This window comes from Mesoplodon mirus (assembly GCF_964341445.2).
Source record: "Mesoplodon mirus genome assembly, chromosome: 11".
In the NCBI taxonomy this organism is placed as follows: domain Eukaryota; kingdom Metazoa; phylum Chordata; class Mammalia; order Artiodactyla; family Ziphiidae; genus Mesoplodon; species Mesoplodon mirus.
Genome location: NC_138987.1, coordinates 96,174,993 through 96,196,319, shown reverse-complemented (window position 1 = coordinate 96,196,319; position 21,327 = coordinate 96,174,993). Strand labels below are relative to the sequence as shown.

The 21,327-nt window shown below is 40.9% G+C and overlaps 1 protein-coding gene across 1 annotated transcript in view; it reads left to right on the top strand.

Annotated features, from left to right (window-relative positions):
• Window positions 1–21,327, top strand: part of LOC309811854 (antigen WC1.1-like) — a 60,652-nt gene that overhangs the window by 26,920 nt on the left and 12,405 nt on the right. The window contains exons 3-7 of the mRNA XM_082635103.1: window positions 9,021–9,329; window positions 9,423–9,731; window positions 17,648–17,743; window positions 17,822–18,136; window positions 19,220–19,534. Of these exons, the coding sequence (XP_082491229.1) occupies window positions 9,021–9,329; window positions 9,423–9,731; window positions 17,648–17,743; window positions 17,822–18,136; window positions 19,220–19,534 (1,344 nt within the window). The remainder of the gene's footprint in view (window positions 1–9,020; window positions 9,330–9,422; window positions 9,732–17,647; window positions 17,744–17,821; window positions 18,137–19,219; window positions 19,535–21,327) is intronic.

Sequence of the window (21,327 nt, the reverse complement as noted above, 5' to 3'; positions counted from 1 at the left end):
GCAGCAGTTAACTTATCCTGATTCTGTTATTTTTTAAGTTGGAGTATAGTTGCCTTACAATGTTGTGTTAGTTTCTGCTGTACAGCAAAGTGAATCAGCTATATGTATACATTTATCCCCTCCTTTTTGGATTTCCTTCCCATTTAGGTCACCACAGAGCACTGAGTAGAGTTCCCTGTGCTATACAGTAGGTTCTCATTAGTTATCTGTTTTATACATAGTACTGCATATATGCCAATCCCAATCTCCCAGTTCACCGCCCCCTCCTACCGCCTTTCTCCCCGTGGTGTCCATGCGTTTGTTCTCTACATCTGTGTCTCTATTTCTGCTTTGTGAATAAGTTCATCTGAACCATTTTTCTAGATTCCACATATACGCATTAAAATATGATATTTGTTTTTCTCTTTCTGACTTATTTCACTCTGTATGACAGTCTCTAGGTCCGTCCATGTCTCTGCAACTGGCACAATTTCGTTCCTTCTTAAGGTTGAGCAATATTCCATTGTATATATGTGCCACATCTTCTTTTTCTGTTCATCTGTTGATGGACACTTAGGTTGCTTCCATGTCCTGGCTATTGTAAATAGTGCTGCAATGAACATTGGGGTGCATGTATCTTTTCGAATTATGGTTTTCTCCAGGTATATGCCCAGGAGTGTGATTTCTGGGTCATATGGTAATTCTATCTTTAGTTTTTTAAGGAACCTCCATACTGTTCTCCATAGTGGCTGTATCAATTTACATTCCCACCAACAGTGTAAGAGGGTTCCCTTTTCTCCACAACCTCTCCAGCATTTCTTTTTTTTTTCTAAAGTGAGTGAGTTTTTTTTCAAATTAATTAATTAATTAATTTTTGGCTGTGTTGGGTCCTCGTTTCTGTGCGAGGGCCTTCTCCAGTTGTGGTGAGCAGGGGCCACTCCTCATCACGGTGTGCGGGCCTCTCACTGCCGCGGCCTCTCCCGTTGCAGAGCACAGGCTCTGGACGTGCAGGCTCAGCGGCCATGGCTCATGGGCCTAGCGCTCCACGGCATGTGGGATCTTCCCGGACCGGGGCACGAACCCGTGTCCCCTGCATCAACAGGCGGACTCTCAACGACTGCGCCACCAGGGAAGCCCATCCAGCATTTCTTGTTTGGAGATTTTTTTGATGATGGCCACGCTGACCAGTGTGAGGTGATACCTCATTGTATTTCTTTTTTAAATAAATTTATTTATTTATTTTTGGCTGCATTGGGTCTTCGTTGCTGCACACGGGCTTTCTCTAGTTGTGTTGAGCTGGGGCTACTCCTCATTGTGGTGACTTCTCTTGTTGTGGAGTGTGGGCTCTAGGTGCATGGTCTCTAGAACGCAGGCTCAGCAGTTGTGGCGCACGGGCTTAGTTGCTCCACGGCATGTGGGATCTTCCCGGACCAGGGCTCGAACACGTGTCCCCTGCATTGGCAGGCGGATTCTTTTTTTTTTAAACATCTTTATTGGAGTATAATTGTTTTACAATGGTGTGTTAGTTTCTGCTTTATAACAAAATGAATCAGCTATATATATACATATATCCCCATATTTCCTCCCTCTTGCATCTCGCTCCCACCCTCCCTATCCCACCCTTCTAGGTGGTCACAAAGCACCAAGCTGATCTCCCTGTGCTATGTGGCTGCTTCCCACTAGCTATCTATTTTACGTTTGGTAGTGTATATATGTCCATGCCACTCTCTCACTTCATCCCAGGTTACCCTTCCCCCTCCCCGTGTCCTCAAGTCCATTCTCTACGTCTGCATCTTTATTCCTGTCCTGCCCCTAGGTTCTTCAGAACCTTTTTTTTTTTTTTTATAGATTCCATATATATGTGTTAGCATACGGTATTTGTTTTTCTCTTTCTGACTTACTTCACTCTGTATGACAGACTCTAGGTCCATCCACCTCACTACAAATAACTCAATTTCTTTTCTTTTTATGGCTAATATTCCATTGTATATATGTGCCACATCTTCTTTATCCATTCATCTGTCGATGGTCACTTGGGTTGCTTCCATGTCCTGGCTATTGTAAATAGAGCTGGCAGGTGGATTCTTAACCACTGCACCACCAGGGAAATCCCCTCATTGTAGTTTTGATTTGCATTTCTCTAATAATTGGTGATGTTGAGCAGCTTTTCATGTGCTTCTTGGCCTTCTCTATGTCTTCTTTGGAGAAATACCTGTTTAGGTCTTCCACCCATTTTTTGATTGGGTTTTTTTTTTGATACTGAGCTGCATGAGCTGTTTATATATTTTGGAGATTAATCCTTTGTCTGTTGATTCATTTGCAAACATTTTCTCCCATCCTGAGGGTTGTCTTTTCATCGTTTGTGGTTTCCTGTGTTGTGCAAAAACTTTTCAGTTTCATTAGGTCCCATTTGTTTATTTTTATTTTCATTACTTTAGGGGTGGATCAAAAAAGATCTTGCTGTGATTTATGTCAAAGAATGTTCTTCCTATGTTTTCCTCTAAGAGTTTTATAGTGTCCAGTCTTACATTTAGGTCTCTAATCCAATTTGAGTTTATGTTTGCGTATGGTGTTAGGGAGTGTTCTAATTACATTCTTTAACATGTAGATGTCCAGTTTTCCCAGCACCACTTATTGAAGAGGCTGTCTTTTCTCCATTGTATATCCTTGCCTCCTTTGTCATAGATTAGTTGACCATAGTTGCCTGGGTTTATCTCTGGGCTTTCTATCCTGTTCCATTGATCTGTATTTCTGTTTGTGCCAGTACCATACTGTCTTGATTACTGTAGCTTTGTAGTATAGTCTGAAGTCAGGGAGCCTGATTCCTCCAGCTCCGTTTTTTTCCCCTCAAGACCACTTTGGCTATTCGGGGCCTTTTGTGTCTCCATACAAATTTTAAGATTTTTTATTCTAGTTCTGTAAAAAATGCCATTGGTAATTTGATAGGGATTGCATTGAATCTGTAGATTGCTTTGGGTAGTATAGTCATTTCCACAATATTGATTCTTCCAATCCAAGAACATGGTATATCTCTCCATCTGTTTGTATCATACTTAATTTCTTTCATCAGGGTCTTATAGTTTTCTGCATACAGGTCTTTCATCTCCCTAGGTAGGTTTATTCCTAGGTATTTTATTCTTTTTGTTGCAGTGGTAAAAGGAAGTGTTTCCTTAGTTTCTCTTTCAGATTTTTCATCATTAGTGTATAGGAATGCCAGAGATTTCTGTGCATTAATTTTGTACCCTGCAACTTTACCAAATTCATTGATTAGCTCTAGTAGTTTTCTGGTAACATCTTTAGGATTCTGTATGTATAGTATCATGTCATCTGCAAACAGTGACAGTTTTACTTCTTCTTTTCCAATTTGTATTCCATTTATTTCTTTTTCTTCTCTGAGTGCTGTGGCTAGGACTCCCAAAACTATGTTGAATAATAGTGGTGAGAGTGGACATCCTTCTCTTCTTCCTGATCTTAGAGGAAATGCTTTCAGTTTTTCAACATTGAGAATGATATTTGCTGTGGGTTTGTCATATATGGCCTTTATTATGTTGAGGCAGGTTCCCTCTATGCTTACTTTCTGGAGAGTTTTTATCATAAATGGGTGTTGAATTTTGTCAAAAGCTTTTTCTGGATCTGATCATTATGGTTTTTCTTATTCAATTTGTTAATATGGTGTATCACATTGATTGATTTGCATATATTGAAGAATCCTTGCATCCCTGGAATAAATCCCCCTTGATCATGGTGTATGATCCTTTTAATGTATTGTTGGATTCTGTTTGCTAGTATTTTGTTGAGGATTCTTACATCCATATTCATCAGTGATATTGGTCTGTAATTTTCTTTTTTTGTAGTATCTTTGATTTTGGTAACAGTGTGATGGTGACCTCATAGAATGAGTTTGGGAGTGTTCCTTCCTCTGCATTTTTTTGGAAGAGTTTGAGAAGGATGGGTGTTAGGTCTTCTCTAAATGTTTGATGGAATTCACCTGTAAAGCCATCTGGTCCTGGATTTTTGTTTGTTGGAAGATTTTTTTTTTTTTTTTTTTGGTGCTATGTGGGCCTCTCTGTTGTGGCCTCTCCTGTTGTGGAGCACAGGTCCGGACGCTCAGGCTCAGTGGCCATGGCTCACGGGCCCAGCCACTCCGCGGCATGCGGGATCCTCCCAGACTGGGACAGAAACCCGCGTCTCCTGCATCAGCAGGCGGACTCTCAACCACTGCACCACCAGGGAAGCCCCCTGTTGGAAGATTTTTAATCACAGTTTCAATTTCATTACTTGTGATTGGTCTGTTCATATTTTCTATTTCTTCCTGGTTGTCCATTTTATTGGCATAGAGTTGCTTGTAGTAGTCTCTTAGGATGCTTTGTATTTCTGCGGTGTCTGTTGTAACTTCTCTTTTTTCATTTCTAATTTTATTGGCTTGAGTCCTCTCCCACTGTTTTTTTTTTTTTTTTTCTTTTTGCGGTATGCGGGCCTCTCACTGTTGTGGCCTCTCCCATTGCGGAGCACAGGCTCCGGATGCGCAGGCCCAGCGGCCATGGCTCACGGGCCCAGCCGCTCCGCGGCATATGGGATCATCCCAGACCGGGGCACGAACCCGTATCCCCTGCATCGGCAGGCGGACTCTCAACCACTGCGCCACCAGGGAGGCCCCTCCCACTGTTTTTTGATGAGTCTGGCTAATGGTTTATCAATTTTGTTTACCTTCTCAAAGAACCAGCTTTTAGTTTTATTCATCTCTGCCAGTGTTTTCTTTGTTTCTATTTCATTTATTTCTGCTCTGATCTTTATGATTTCTTTCCCTCTATTAACTTTGGGTTTTGTTTGTTCTTCTTTCTCTAGTTCCTTTAGGTGTAAGGAAAGGAGTTTCTGCTGAAAGATCAGCTGTTAACTTTATGGTCCCACCTCAGAGGCTCAGGCCTGACACCATGCCAGAGCACCAAGACCCTTTCAGCCACATGGCTAATGCTTTCATTGATTTTTGCTGAACTCTTGCATCACTAGCTAATCTATGCCTGTTATTCCGTCATGATTTAGCAGTATCAGACTCAGTTTTGACATAATTGACTCTTGAGGCCACCATGAGAGACCGAAGTCTTCTACTATTGTATTGCTTCTATTTCTCCCTTAAGCTCTGTCAATGTTTGCTCTGTATATTTAGGTGCTTTACTGTTGGGCGTATATGTATATATATATATATATATGTATATGTAATTATATGTATTATATCTTCTTGTTGAACTATTTTATCATTATGCCTCTTGTGACAGTTTTTGACTTAAAGTCTCTTTTGCTTGACTTTCCTCTCTTTTGTTTACTATTTGCATGGGATCTCTTTCTGCACCTCTTCACTCTCAGCCTATGTGTGTCATGAAATCTAAAGTATATAGTTGGGTCTTGTTTTTTAATCCATTAAGGCACTCAATGTTTTTTGATTGGAAAGTTTAGTACATTTACATTTAAAATCATTATTGAAAGGTCAGGACTTACTGTTGCCCATTATGTTAATTGTTTTCTGTCATTTTGTAGTTCTCTTGTTCTTCTCTTCTGTTGCTGTCTTTGTGAAGTGACTCTTTTCTCCTATCTTGTGTCTGTACTATACTTTAATTGTGGTTACCTGGGAACTTGCATCAAACATTTGATAGTTATAGCAGTCTATAACTGAAGTTAAGTACAATTAAGGTAACAACTTTAATAGCACACAGAAACTCTACATTTTACTATTCCCCCACACTTTATGTAATTGTTGTCAGATTTTATTTCTTTACATATTGTATTTCCATCAGCAAATTGTTGTGGTTATAGTTATTCTTACTATGTTTGACTTTTGATTTGTAAACTAAAGTTAAAAGCAAGTTATGTGCCATGATTACAGTATTTCAATATTCTGTATTTCTCTTCATATTTATCTTTACCAATGAAAGGCAAGTCTAGTTGTGGTGAAACCCCTAAGTTACTGGTTTTTTTTCAGTTTATTTTTATTAGTTTCTGCTTTATAACAAAGTGAATCAGTCATACATATACATCTGTTCCCACATCCCTTCCCTCATGCATCTCCCTCCCTCCCACCCTCCCCATCCCACCCCTCCAGGCGGTCACAAAGCACCGAGCTGATCTCCCTGTGCTCTGCGGCTGCTTCCCACTATCTATCTACCTTACGTTTGGTACTGTATATATGTCCATGCCTCTCTTTCGCTTTGTCACAGCTTACCCTTCCCCCTCCCCATATCCTCAAGTCCATTCTCAAGTAGGTCTGTGTCTTTATTCCCGTCTAAGTTATTGTTTGTTTGTTTGTTTGTTTTTAATTTTTAAAAATCTCTCCTTCATTCTTAAAGGACAGTTTGCCAGGTAAAATGTTGATAATTGGCAGGTTTTTTTCTCTAAATACTTTGGATATGTTATCCTGCTCTCTTCTGGCCTGCAAGGTTTCTGCTGAGAAATCTGCTATTAGTCTTATAAGGGCTCCCTTGTATGTGACAAGTCACTTTTCTCTTGATGCCTTCAAAATTATCTTTGTCTTTGAATTTTGCTAATTTAATTATAGTGTGTCTTGGCGTAGACCTCTTTGGATTCTACCTATTTATGAACTTTTGGGCTTCATGAATCAAGATGTCTTTTTGTCTCCCTAGATTTGGGAAGTTCTCAGTCATTATTTCTTTAAATAATCTTTCTGCCCTTTTCTCTTTGTCTTTTCCTACTGGGACTTTCATAATGCATATATAATTTTGCTGTATGGTTTCCCATATATCATGTATGTATAATTTACTCTTTTTTCTTTTTGTTCCTGTAATCATATAATTTGAAATAATCTGTCTTTAAGTTTGCTGATTCTTTGTTTTGCATCATACAGTTTGCTTGAAGTGCACTATTGAATTTTTCAGTTCAGTTGTTGTATACTTGAGTTCCAGAATTTTGTCTGGTCTCTTTTTGTGTTTTCTATTTTTAAATTAAACTTCTCATTTTGTTCATGTACTATGTTCCTGATGGTGTTTAGTTGTCTGTTTGTGTTCAGTTGTCTGTTTGTATTCTCTTGTAGTCACTGAGTTCAAAACAATTTTCTCGAATTTTTTGTCAAGGAGTTCATAAATCTTCATTTCTTCAGGGTAGGTTACTGGAGATTTACTGGTTTCCTTAAGTGGTATCATATTTTCCAGATTCTTCATGATATGTGTAAGCTTGCATTGGTGAATATGCATTTGAAGGAGAAGACACTGCTTCCAGACTTTACAGACTGTTTTTGACAAATAAAGATCTTTTCTGCCAGGTCCCTGAGCTGGTAGGACAGCTCTGGTCTAGCAAAGCTGGACTCAGGTTATGTGGCTGCTGCTGGGTGGTTTCTGTGTCTGGTCAGTGGACCTGTTGGCAGGGGCATGGATGGGTGTGGCTTCCTCTGGGTGCCTAGGTGGGCAGGATTGCCTCCCTACTGTGGTAGAGTGGGGCTGAACCTAGGTCACAGGGCTGCATTAGACTCTGTACTCACTCTCATGTCCACAGTTGGCAATCCTGTTACCAGGGATGCCAAATGGTGTGGCTCCTTCTGTACCTCTGGGAAGGCAAGACTTCCTCTAGGACCATGGTGGTGCAGGGTTGGAGCCACATGGTGAAGCAGCTTCGGGGTTCACAGTTGTGTCTGAATAACAACATGGCAGGCATGTTGCTGAGGGCACACTGTTTCTGTGGGAGAATGAGGGTTGGAGAACCTCCTTTTCTGTCATCTTGTTGACATCGGATATGAATACAGAATTAGCACAATGGTAGAATTAAAATCAATTCATATCACCCCTGAGCATTTTCTATGACTCATGTCTCAGAAGAAAAACCTCTTCTAGGAACTGTTTGGCAAACTCTGTCTTGTACACTTCCACTCAGAACTCACTCTGGTTCATTGACAAATCCTGAGTTTTCAAGAGAAATGTCTAGGACCATCCCTTCTCCCTCCTGTGACTCTCTGAGCTTACTTAACATAACAGACTCATTTTTTAAATTATTTATTTATTTATTTATTTATGGCTGTGTTGGGTTTCCGTTTCTGTGTGAGGGCTTTCTCTAGTTGTGGCAAGCAGGGGCCACTCTTCATCGTGGTACACAGGCCTCTCACTATCGCAGCCTCTCTTGTTGCAGAGCACAGGCTCCAGACGCGCAGGCTCAGTAATTGTGGCTCACGGGCCCAGTTGCTCCACGGCATGTGGGATCCTCCCAGACCAGGGCTCGAAACCATGTCCGCTGCATTGGCAGGCAGATTCTCAACCACTGCACCACCAGGGAAGCCCCCGGACTCATCTTTTTCCCCATTTAGGTCACCTAAGAACCTCTTGGAATTTTTTGCATTCAAAAATTGTCAGAAAATAAAATTTGGTACCATAAAAGTGGATTAGTTATAATGTCTATATTTCTTCTCTTGAACCATCATCCATCTACAGTTGGCATGCCCTCATGGATCCAGCCTTTACGATTTTCTCTACCCCAAGTCACTTGAGGATTGGCTCGTGGGTCATAAAACTGATCAGACTATGAACCCCACAAGTCTCAGGAAAGCTTTATAACTTTGTCTGGATGATAGGTCTCTGCTCTCTCATAGCCATTTCACTCTGGTTTGTTCTGTTCTTCAAACCTCTATACTCAAGTTTGAGTGCCCACACAATATGCATTATTTCCTTGGGCTCTGGAAGTCCCAGGCTCCTAAAAGAGAAATTTACTTCTCCAACAAATGCTAAAATATATGTTCCTGGTATTCAGCCATTCCTGATGATCTGTCTTGGGCCCTGTAGTTTCCTGGCCCCTAGATAAAGAATTCACATTTCTAACCAATCTCAAAGTATTTGTTGCTGGGATTCAGTCATTCCTAACTGACCCTGCAAATACTTCTGGGTTTCTCTTCAGAAACTTGCTCATGAAAATGCAACTCTGACACTGTCAAATTCTCTCTCCATGTCCCACTCCTGGAAAAGAAAAGCTTTCACACCATTGCCTATTATATATTGTTTTCAATTGTCAAGCCAAGATCATGAACACTCACTGGCTTTGTTTGTTTCTCTTAGCACGTGTGCGTCTGGTTGGAGGGGATGGACCCTGCTCAGGGCAAGTAGAAGTGCATTCTGGACAAGACTGGACCCCAGTGTCTGATGGGAACTTTACATTCCCCACAGCCCAGGTCATCTGTGCAGAGATGGGATGTGGCAAGGCTGTGTCTGTCCTGGGACACGTGCCCTTCAGAGCATTAGATGGCCGGGTCTGGGCTGAAGAGTTCAGATGTGAGGGCGAGGAGTCTGAGCTCTGGTTCTGCCCCAGAGTGCCCTGTCCAGGGGGGACTTGTCACCACAGTGGAGCTGTTCAAGTTGTCTGTTCAGGTGAGATGCAGATCAGGACATTAACCTCCCTGCATACTCTGTTCAGGTCAGAAAAACATGAGATTTTGCTAAAATTCTATCTTTTCCAACCAGCATACACAGAAGTCCGGCTCATGAGAAATGGCACTGCTCAGTGTGAGGGGCAAGTGGAGATGAATATTTCTGGAAGATGGAGAGGGCTCTGTGCCTCCCACTGGACTAGGGCCAATGCCAATGTTGTCTGTCGTCAGCTTGGCTGTGGAGTTGCCATCTCCATTCCAAAAGGAGCAGAAGGAGGTGATCAAATCTGGGAAGCCCGATTTCACTGCTTGGGGGCTGAATCTTTCTTGTGGAATTGCCCTGTGACTGCCCTGGGTGTTCCTGGCTGTACCCATGGAAACACGGCCTATGTGATCTGCTCAGGTAAGAGAGAAGGAAGGGCTAACTTGTACTCAAGATGCTCCTTGAGTGAAACGTCCCCAAGAGCAGAGAGTGGGGGAAAACTGACCTCAAAACTTAGATATTGCATGGTGAAATATGGTTTTTGTCATTGTTCATTTTGCAGAGCAGGGCAAGAAGCATTAAGGGGAATAATATTTTTTAAAATAAACATAGGTATTTAAGTATAATCATAGAGAACAATGTATAAGCAGTAAGTATATTCCTCAGTCAGCGTTTTTCCCCACTGAACCATGTGAGAATTACTATACCCATCAGATTCCTTTACTAGGTATCTCAGCATGTATTTCTTAAGTGCAAAGACATTCATTCAAATTCAGGAAATTTTAATTTCACACAGTATTATTAACTGTTTATTTGAAATACATGAGAACCTGAAGTTGTTTGTTTTTTATTTGGTTTTGTTGTTATAGTAGAAAAGTTTAATTATAAATTCAATATTTTTAATAAATCAGGATTATTCAGATTTTCTATTTGTTCTTGTGTCACTTCAACTGGTGCTTTTCAAAGAATTTCTCCACTTTAGCTAAATGTTTAAAAGTCTTGGGAAAGGGGGAGTGACATCAGCATCATGGTAGTGTAAGATGTCCCTCCTTTTTGTCTCTCTTTTTAACAACTAATGATCAAAAGTGCCTCTGTGAAAGTTGTGGGATCCAACATCCTATACCAAGGGACCAGGAAGATGATCACCCACCTGGGCATCCAGTAATAGGCAGATAGACATTGGTACAGATTGCGGACCCAACAGGAGTTAGTGAAACTGTCCCAGCCCCCTGAGCCATGGTCAAGGAAAACCTGGAGAAAGTTGGCAAATGCTGATTTGGTCAGACACGTATGAAAATTGTTAGAAGTCCAGGATTCCTGAGAGGAGATTTCAGTACTCTGTTGGAGCCAAAAAAAAAAAAAGTTTGAATGATTGGCGAGGATTAAAGAATTTTGTTAGTGCTGCCCCTCACCCCAAGGTGACACAGCATAAGTCTGAACTAGCCAGTGGTGCCTCTCCCATGGGGCAAAAAGAGAGCAGTGAGTTAGTGTCCACTCAATATTGCTGGAGAAGCCAGTTTCTCTCCAGTAGCACCCAGAGTTCTGGGGCCAGACCTCCATGACTACGGGGAGAGAAGAGATATGAAAGAAACCATTTCCACTAAGATCAGGAACAAGACAAGGCTGCCCACTCTCACCACTCTTATTCAACCTAGTTTTGGAAGTTTTAGCCACAGCAATCAGAGAAGAAAAGGAAATAAAAGGAATCCAAATTGGAAAAGAAGAAGTAAAGCTGTCACTGTTTGCAGATGACATGATACTATACATAGAGAATCCTAAAGATGCTACCAGAAAACTACTAGAGCTAATCAATGAATTTGGTAAAGTAGCAGGATACAAAATTAATGCACAGAAATCTCTGGCATTCCTGTACACTAATGATGAAAAATCTGAAAGTGAAATCAAGAAAACACTCCCATTTACCATTGCAACAAAAAGAATAAAATATCTAGGAATAAACCTACCTAAGGAGACAAAAGACCTGTATGCAGAAAATTATAAGACACTGATGAAAGAAATTAAAGATGATACAAATAGATGCAGAGATATACCATGCTCCTGGATTGGAAGAATCAATATTGTGAAAATGACTCTACTTCCCAAAGCAATCTACAGATTCAATGCAATCCCTATCAAACTACCATTGACATTTTTCACAGAACTAGAACAAAAAATTTCAAAATTTGTTTGGAAAAACAAAAGACCCCGAATAGCCAAAGCAATCTTGAGAATGAAAAACGGAGCTGGAGGAATCAGGCTCCCTGACTTCAGACTATACTACAAAGCTACAGTAATCAAGACAGTGTGGTACTGGCACAAAAACAGAAAGATAGATCAATGGAACAGGATAGAAAGCCCAGAGATAAACCCACGCACATATGGTCAGCTTATCTTTGATAAAGGAGGCAGGAATGTACAGTGGAGAAAGGACAGTCTCTTCAATAAGTGGTGCTGGGAAAACTGGACAGGGACATGTAAAAGTATGAGATTAGATCATTCCCTAACACCATACACAAAAATAAGCTCAAAATGGATTAAAGACCTAAATGTAAGGCCAGAAACTCTCAAACTCTTAGAGGAAAATATAGGCAGAACACTCTATGACATAAATCACAGCAAGATCCTTTTGGACCCACCTCCTAGAGAAATGGAAATAAAAACAAAGATAAACAAATGGGACCTAATGAAACTTCAAAGCTTTTGCACAGCAAAGGAAACCATAAACAAGACCAAAAGACAACCCTCAGAATGGGAGAAAATATTTGCAAATGAAGCAACTGACAAAGGATTAATCTCCAAAATTTACAAGCAGCTCATGCAGCTCAATAGCAAAAAAACAAACAACCCAATCCAAAAATGGGCAGAAGACTTAAATAGGCATTTCTCCAAAGAAGATGTACAGACTGCCAACAAACACATGAAAGAATGCTCAACATCATTAATCATTAGAGAAATGCAAATCAAAACTACAATGAGATATCATCTCACACCAGTCAGAATGGCCATCATCAAGAAATCTAGAAACAAGAAATGCTGGAGAGGGTGTGGAGAAAAGGGAACACTCTTGCACTGCTGGTGGGAATGTGAATTGGTACAGCCACTATGGAGAACAGTATGGAGGTTACTTAAAAAACTAAAAATAGAACTACCATATGACCCAGCAATCCCACTACTAGGCATATACCCTGAGAAAACCATAATTCAAAAAGAGACATGTACCAAAATGTACATTGAAGCTCTATTCACAATAGCCCGGAGCTGGAAACAACCTAAGTGTCCATCATTGGATGAATGGATAAAGAAGATGTGGCACATATATACAATGGAATATTACTCAGCCATAAAAAGAAACGAAACTGAGCTATTTATAATGAGGTGGATAGACCTAGAGTCTGTCATACAGAGTGAAGTCAGTCAGAAAGAGAAAGGCAAATACCGTATGCTAACACATATATATGGAATTAAAAAAAAATGTCATGAAGAACCTAGGGGTAAAACGGGAATAAAGACACAGACCTACTTGTGAATGGACTTGAGGATATGGGGAGGGGGAAGGGTAAACTGTGACAAAGTGAAAGAGAGGCATGGACATATATACAGTACCAAACGTAAGGTAGATAGATAGTGGGAAGCAGCCGCAGAGCACAGGGAGATCAGCTTGGTGCTTTATGACTGCCTGGAGGGGTGGGATGGGGAGGGTGGGAGGGAGGGAGATGCATGAGGGAAGGGATGTGGGAACAGATGTATATGTATGACTGATTCACTTTGTTATAAAGCAGAAACTAATAAAAAAAAAAGAATGTCAAAGGGCGTAAAAGGGATGCAATTCATGCTGACTGTGCTCAGAGCTTCAGCAGGAAGCCCATCCATAATCCTCTGGGAGAATGTCACCCAAAGATCTCCCTCCCTGGGCCTGTGGGCACCTCCAATTCCCCGAGTACTTAACTCACACGTACTGCCACTCTCCTGACAGCTGCTTTTGTGTGTTCCCAAGTGTGGAGGTGAAAGCAAGCTCCAGTAAATGGAGTGATCTCAAAAAAACAGACTAGGGTCTGTGGGCAAGGAGGTAACCACAGACTTGAGCTGTAGCACAACATGCTGCAAAACAGAAGAGTGGTTTCCAGCAGCCTGGTGAGTTGTAAGAACCAGAGGAGACATAAAAGCTTAAGATTTCTGCTGCAAGAAGGAGCAAGAAATGTGGAGCAAGTGAGTCTATACAAGGTCCGAGAAGAGTATATACCACCTGAATGTAATTAGTAAAGATTTGATGCGGTGTCTGTTACATCTAAAGCAAAAGCAGCAACGCAAAATTGTGAGGAACTTGAAGAATCAAGGAAAGTAGTCATCACCAAAGGGTCAAAATAACCTTCCAAAACTGACAAAGACACATGTTGATGATGTGGAATTTTGTGATCTAGCTTATAAAGGATCCAACATAGCTGTTCTGAGGAAACTGAATGAGGTACAAGAAAACACAGAAAGACGACTCGATGAAATCAAGAAAACAATAGATGAACAAAATGAGAAATTTAACAAAGAGAAGTTATAAAAAGAACCAAACAGAAGTTCTGCTGCTGAAGAATTTAATAAATGAAATGAAAAAAATATGCAATAGAGAGCATCTCTAATAGAGTAGATCAAATTCAAGATAGATTCAGTGACTACTGGATCCAATCTTTGAAATAATCAGTCAGTGGAGAACCAAAGGAATAAGTAAAAAGGAACAAGGATATCCTATGTCATCTATGGGTCTCCATCTAACACACAAATATTAGAGTAATTAGGGTTCTATGAGAAGAGAAGGAGATGCTGAGAGAAGGTTTATTTAAATGAATAATAGCTGTGAACTTTTCAAACTTGGGGAGAGGCTTGAAAATTAACATTGATGAAGCTAATAGATCACCTTATGATCTGAATGCAAAAAGACCTTCTCCCAGAAACACTATAATTAAACGTAAAAATCAAAGACAAAGAAAGAATCATAAAAGTAGCAGAAAAAATATTGAATAAAGTGGAATAACTAAATGATTATAATGTGCTGTTTAAAATTTGAAACTCTACTGGTAACATCCAGGACCGGCTTGTTCACGTTGTTTAGGGTTGCAGATTGATGACTTACTTACATATGGTTTGTCCAGGTATGCAGATTGTCTTTCTAATGATCAATGAGGTATAACCAAATATAAGTGATATTTCTTTACTAGCAAAAACTAGGGAAAAATTGGAAAAATTCCATTATTATAGTGTCAAGACTGTTAAATATGTAGGAAGAAACTAAACAAAATATTTCAAGGCCTTTACTTTGAAAGTCACAGAACATCTAAAAAAAAAAATATATATATATATACCATGTTAATGGATTAGAAAACTCAATAGAGTTGTCAATTCTCCTCACTTGATCTACACAATCAATTTAATCCTAATCAAAATATCAGCAATATTTTTATGGAAATTTCTAAGCCAATTATAAATTATATATTTAAATGGAAAGGAACTGGAATGGACAAAACAGTTTTGAAAAAGAAGGACAAAAATGGAAGTAACCTAACTTCAAGTTTCCTACAAAGTATCCAAAGTAACGTGGACATTGAATAAGGATAGATAAATAGATCAATGGAACGTAATAAAGTTCAGTAATAGATCCAAACCTATGTATAATAAGTTGATTTTCTACAAAGGCATAAAGATATTTCAAAGGAAAATATAATCTCTTCAAAAAATGATTGGCTAACTGAATATCTGCATGGGAAAAAAATGAACCACAATCCTTACTTCACACCATAAGCCCCATTCCCCCCATCCTCACCCTGCAGAAAACCCCTCAATCCATCAAAATATCTCAAATAAATGATCAGTCTCATGTAAAATTTAATTATAAAACTTGAAGAAGAAAACTAAGAAAAATTATCATGACCCTGGAGTAGGCAAACATTTCCTAAGGCACATAAGCCATTAACCATTAAAAAAGTGAGAAGTGATTTTCATCAAAATTAAAACATTTGCTTTTTGAAAGAAAACGTTAAGCAAATGAAAAGGTACTCAACTGATAGGGAGAAATTAATTGCAATCTGTATATCTAACAAAGGACTTGTATCCAGAATAAGATAAGAATTTATAACAGAAAAATAAGAAAAGAAATACCCAGTTTAAACATGGGCAAAAGATTAAGAAAGACAGTTCCCCAAAGATGATATACAAATGGCCAATAAGTAAATGAAAAGATACTCAATATCATTAGTTATTAAGGAAATTCAAATTAAAGTATAAGGAGATATAAATTCACAAGCTAGAATGGCTAGAGTTAAAGAGACTGACAATTCCAAGTTCTGGGGAAGTATATTGATTTACTAGAACCCTCATACACTGCTGATAGTAATGTGAAAGAAGACAACTATTCTGGAAAAATCAAGTTTTTAAAGGTAGACATACACTTACCATGTTACCCAAAATTTCTGTTACCCAAGAGGAATGAAAAGATTTGTCCACAAAAAATTTAGGCAAGACAAGTCATAGCATCTTTACTTAAAAGAGCAAAAATTATAAACTACTCCAATTTTCTTTAGCAAAAGAATGGAAAACAAATTATGGCATATTCATACACTGTAAGCCTTTAACAATAGAAAGAATAAACTACTCATAAATCCAACTACACAGATAAATCTCAAAGCATGCTGAGTGAAAGAAGCCATGTAAAAAGGATTATATTTTATATGATTTTATTAAATTCTAGAAAAACACAACTAATCTATTGTTATAGAAGACAGATCAGTATTTGCCTGGGGCTGGGGTTGTGGGGCTTTTATTGGTTGCAAAAAGCATATAGGAACTTTTGGGTAATCTTATATATTCTGAATTTTAATTGTGGTAGTGGATACACTGACACAAACAATCGTCAAAACTTATGAAAACATACTCAAAATAAGGGTATTTTATTGCATGAAAGTTATACCTCACTACAGATGGTTTACTATTTGTCTTTTGTTTTTAGCTTAATTCTACTTCAGTAAAATACCATATTTTTAATGATTTTAGCCCTTTGAAAACTTTTGGATCTCATTTTTGTATAACATGATCAGCCTTGGTAAACGACCCATCAGCCCTCGGAATAAGGTGTGTTCTGTGGTTTGTTTTTTTTTTTTGCGGTACGCGGGCGTCTCACCGCTGTGGCCTCTCCCGTTGCGGAGCACAGGCTCCGGACGCACAGGCTCAGCGGTCATGGCTCAAGGGCCCAGCCCCTCCGCGGCATGCGGGATCCTCCCGGACCGGGGCACGAACCCACGTCCCCTGCACCGGCAGGTGAACTCCCAACCACTGCGTCACCAGGGAAGCCCTGTTCTGTGGTTTTGAGATGCATGTTTGTTAAGTGATACCATTCAAATATTCAAAATATTTACTGACTGGTTTTGCCGGTTTGCTCTATCAGTTACTGAGGCTGATAGAAGGTGGTTTCTGGTTACTGCCGCTGCATAACAAATTATTTCAAAATCTAGTCACTTAAAACAACCGTTTTAGTTTGCATAACACAGATTACTGTGTATTTTTTCTCCAGCTCCCAATCACATTTTCCTCACTTGCTTTAAGTCCTCATTGACAGCATTGCCCAAGCTCATTAGGCTTCTGCTAATAAGCTCCTCTCCCACTTTTAGCTTCTGCCTCTTACTTTGTTCCAAAAGCAATGTCACATGTTTTAGGTGGCATCCCAAATTTGAGCCCTTATGGATACAGATGCTATGTATACGCATATACAAGTCCTTTTGAAGACAAACACTTCATTTGTCTTCAGTAAATACTTAGTAATATGGTGAGTATAAGTGTTTGGTTACTATTGCTACATAACAAAATTTCCCTTAAAACTCCTTTTTATTTTTGCCCGTGATTTGCTGGAATTTGGGAAGTGCTCAGATTGGCAGTTCTGTCTTGGGGTCTCATCAGGTTGCAGTCAGATATCAGCTGGGGCTGAAGTCATCTGAGGATCCAACTGAGTTGGGGATCCAGGATGGTTCATGAACAAGCCTGGCAAGGTGGAAGTTCAGCTGGGTTGAACTGAGTGACCAGAGACCAGCACATGACAGTCTCTGTAGGACGAGAGTCTCAAGAGGGTAGACTTGCCTATGATTTCACAGGAGGCTGCGTGACTTTTCAGACCTAGTGCTGAAAGTCAAGCAATGCTACCTTTACTTCCTTCTCTTGCTTTCTAGGGACTCACGAAGGTCAGCAGATATTCAAAGGAAGGAGGCATAGACCTCACTTCTCAGTGGAGGCAACATCAGAGATTCTGTGGATATGTTTAAAAACCACCAACCCAACCAACCCTCTGATCATTACTGTTTCTGCAGGAAACCAGAGCCAGGTGCTGCCCCAGTGCAACGACTCCGTGCCTGAACTAGCTGGCTTTGAAGCCTCAGAGGAGAGCGCTGCTGCCAACTGCTCAGGTGAGGGGTCCCACTAGACCAGAAGATCCTTCTCAGTCCCTGTGTCAATGCCCCATTGTCCCATTCCTCTCTCCTCAGACAGCACACAGCTCCGCCTGGTGGACGGGCATGGTCACTGCGCCGGGAGAGTGGAGATCTTTCACCAGGGCTCCTGGGGCACCGTCTGTGATGACGGCTGGGACCTGGACGATGCCCACGTGGTGTGCAGGCAGCTGGGCTGTGGAGAAGCCCTCAACGCCACGGTGTCGGCTCGCTTCGGGGCGGGATCAGGGCCCATCTGGCTGGACGACCTGAACTGCACAGGAAAGGAGTCCCATGTGTGGAGGTGTCCTTCCCGGGGCTGGGGGCGGCACAACTGCAGACACAAGGAGGACGCGGGAGTCATCTGCTCAGGTCTGCGCTGCACATTGTCCCCAGGCTGGAGGAGGGGGTGGGGACCCTGGAGGACGGGGGTCTGAGCCCTGAGGAAGAGTTCCTGAAAGGGCCAGAGAAGGAACTTCCTCCCACGGAGCCCGTCCTTCCAGCAGACGTGAAGATGAGGTGCTTTCACTTCCTCCTGCAGCTGCTGAGGTTCTGGTCCTTTCTTCTCAGCAATAGCTCCTGGCAGAGCTGTTTCTTACAGTTTCCACTTGAAAGCAGGGCTCACTCTTCCGTTACCTTTGGTAGTAAAATCTCGAGATCCTGTTGCTATTGTAATGAAACCACATATTGAGTAGTTTAAAAAACACGAATTTATTATTTTACAATTCTGTATGTTAGAAGTCTGACAAGGGTCTCAGAGGGCTAACATCCAGGTGTCCACAGGGCTGCATTCTTCCTGGAGGCTCTGGGGAGGACTCCTTTTCCCCAGCCTTTTCTAATTTCTAATGGTGGCCTGCGTTCCTTGGCTTGGAGCTCCCTTATTCTACAGACAGCATTCCCTCTTCTGACCATTCTTCCATGTCTCATCTCCTTCTATCCAGTCAGGAAGAGTATTCCAGTTTTACGGATAGTGGGTCTTAGGATGTGATTAGATTGGATTTACTTTGTTAATTCATAATATTGCAGGTTAATCTCACCATCCCAAGGTCCTAGTCTTAATAATTTCTATAAAGTCCCTTTTGAAATATAAGGTATTCACAGGTTTCAGAGATTAGGATGTGGACTTCTCTGGGGTCCATTATTCTATCACCTCACTGCCCACGTCCCTTTCACATACTGTCTTAGAGGTTTTTTTCAGGAAGCAGGATTCACCTCCCCACTGCTGCAGGTGCCCAGGTTGGTTTTCCTCTCTGTTCATATCCACTACATCATTTTGGTAGAAATAGAAAGACAGACACAAATAGACAAAAAAGGAGAAAGATTTCAGTCGTGTCACCTGGTGGGTATTTCCTCAGCTGGGTCAGGGATGAGTGGTCACTATTTCTGGAAGAGAGGAAAACCCAGAGCACTGAGTAGGGTGCTTACTGTGTTCTGTTTCCTCCCTTTCAATTTTAGAGTTCCTGGCCCTCAGGATGGTGAGCGAGGACCAGGAGTGTGCTGGGTGGCTGGAAGTTTTCTACAACGGGACCTGGGGCAGTGTCTGCCGCAGCCCCATGGGAGACATCACCTTGTCCATCATCTGCAGTCAGCTTGGCTGTGGGGACAGTGGAACTCTCAACTCTTCTGTTGCTCTTAGGGAAGGTTCTAGACCCCGGTGGGTAGATGAAATCCACTGTCGGAAAACTGATACCTCTCTCTGGCAATGTCCTTCTGAACCTTGGAAATATAGTTCATGCTCTCCAAAGGAGGAAGCCTATATCTCGTGTGCAGGTGACTTACTGTCTGTTTCTGTGTGTCGGTGCCAACCTTGTAGGTCATTGTTAGTGAGATTTTGTATTTTCAGATCTAAGTGATGAGTTTAAGCTGAGTCTACAAAATGAATTTTGGATCAAGATTATTTAATCCACATGTTCCAATACTGTTTCAAAGGGAAAAGTAAAGAAATCTGTGCTGACAGCAGTTTATGTGGAAAATACCACAGAGATTATGTGCATGTGTTCCAAGTGCAAAAACAACTGGAAACCATGTCACAGGGAGTCTACAATCAGGCTAATTAGCAGGAATGCCAGAGTAGATGCAGCCTAATTGTTGACCTCAGAGTTTGAAGGACTTTCCCGTGGAAGAGGGAGGAGATTCACCAGAGCTGCTCCAGGGGGCAGGACACTGATGACGGATGGAGATTTCAGGGAGGCATGTTTGGGTTCACCCTCAGTACGAGCAGTGTAGGGGAATCTCACCCCTGTGATGATACCCCAGGGAAAGAACAATACTACCAGGTCAAAGAACACTGGAGGCCCAAAGGAAGGCCAGCCCTCCTTCCCTTATGTCTCCTGTTGCCTGTCTCTGTGTCTCTTCCCTGAATCAGCCACATTTGCTACTGCTGGACTTGTAGCATGCTTGGCACTAGGGAATTTGTGTCCTTTCCACTGGTTTGTTTTATGCCTAAAGAAAGACCAGTTCCTTTCTCTTTCATCTACATTACAGAGACATTACTTATTTACTGTAAACAGAGAAGACATATAAAATGTAAAAAGAGGGCTTCCCTGGTGGCGCAGTGGTTGGGAGTCCGCCTGCCGATGCGGGGGACTCGGGTTCGTGCCCCGGTCCGAGAGGATCCCACGTGCCGCGGAGCGGCTGGGCCCGTGAGCCATGGCTTCTGGGCCTGCGTGTCCGGAGCCTGTGCTCCGCGGCGGGAGAGGCCACAACAGTGAGAGGCCCGCGTACCGCAAAAAAAAAAAAAAAAAAAAAAAAAAAAAGTAAAAAGATAAATGAATCACATCCCATGACCTCTTGTCTATTCTTATCCTCCTGATGTAAACAAGATTAATGGACTGATATATGTTATTTTTCAAATTCCTCCATTATCATATTTATATCCAAACACATATACCCATAAAAGAGTTGATGTTGATGGTGTAGTGTTATTTATTTTTACAAGATTGGGATTCTACCATACACATTATCGTTAAATTTGTTTCTTATCACTTAATAATATATCATGGATATTCCTTCAGGTAGCTCTAACTCTTTTGTAAAACAATGGCATAATATTTCATTATGAGAGGTTGGTACTCCAGTTCATATTACCATTTGCCTGTTTACTGGTAGTTCAATTGTTTTAAAATTATTCCCCTCAACAAACAATTTTGCGGTAAGCATTTTGTACATGCATCTCTATATATTGCTGAGTTTATTACTTAGGATTACTCCCAATGTTGATATTATTAGATCAAAGGGTATATATATATATATATTAACACACACAGTGTGTTACACTAAATTGTTGTGAGTTTGTTATTGTAGGTCTTTTCCTTCTCTTGTGTTTGCTGCCCAGAGAAGTTCCTTTAGCATTTGTTGTAAAGCTGGTTTGGTGGTGCTGAATTCTGTTAGCTTTTGCTTATCTGTAAAGCTTTTAATTTCTCTGTCGAATCTGAATGAGATCCTTGCTGGGTAGAGTAATCTTGGTTGTATGTTTTTCCCTTTTATCACTTTAAATATGTCCTGCCACTCCCTTCTGGCTTGCAGAGTTTCTGCTGAAAGATCAGCTGTTAACCTTCTGGGGA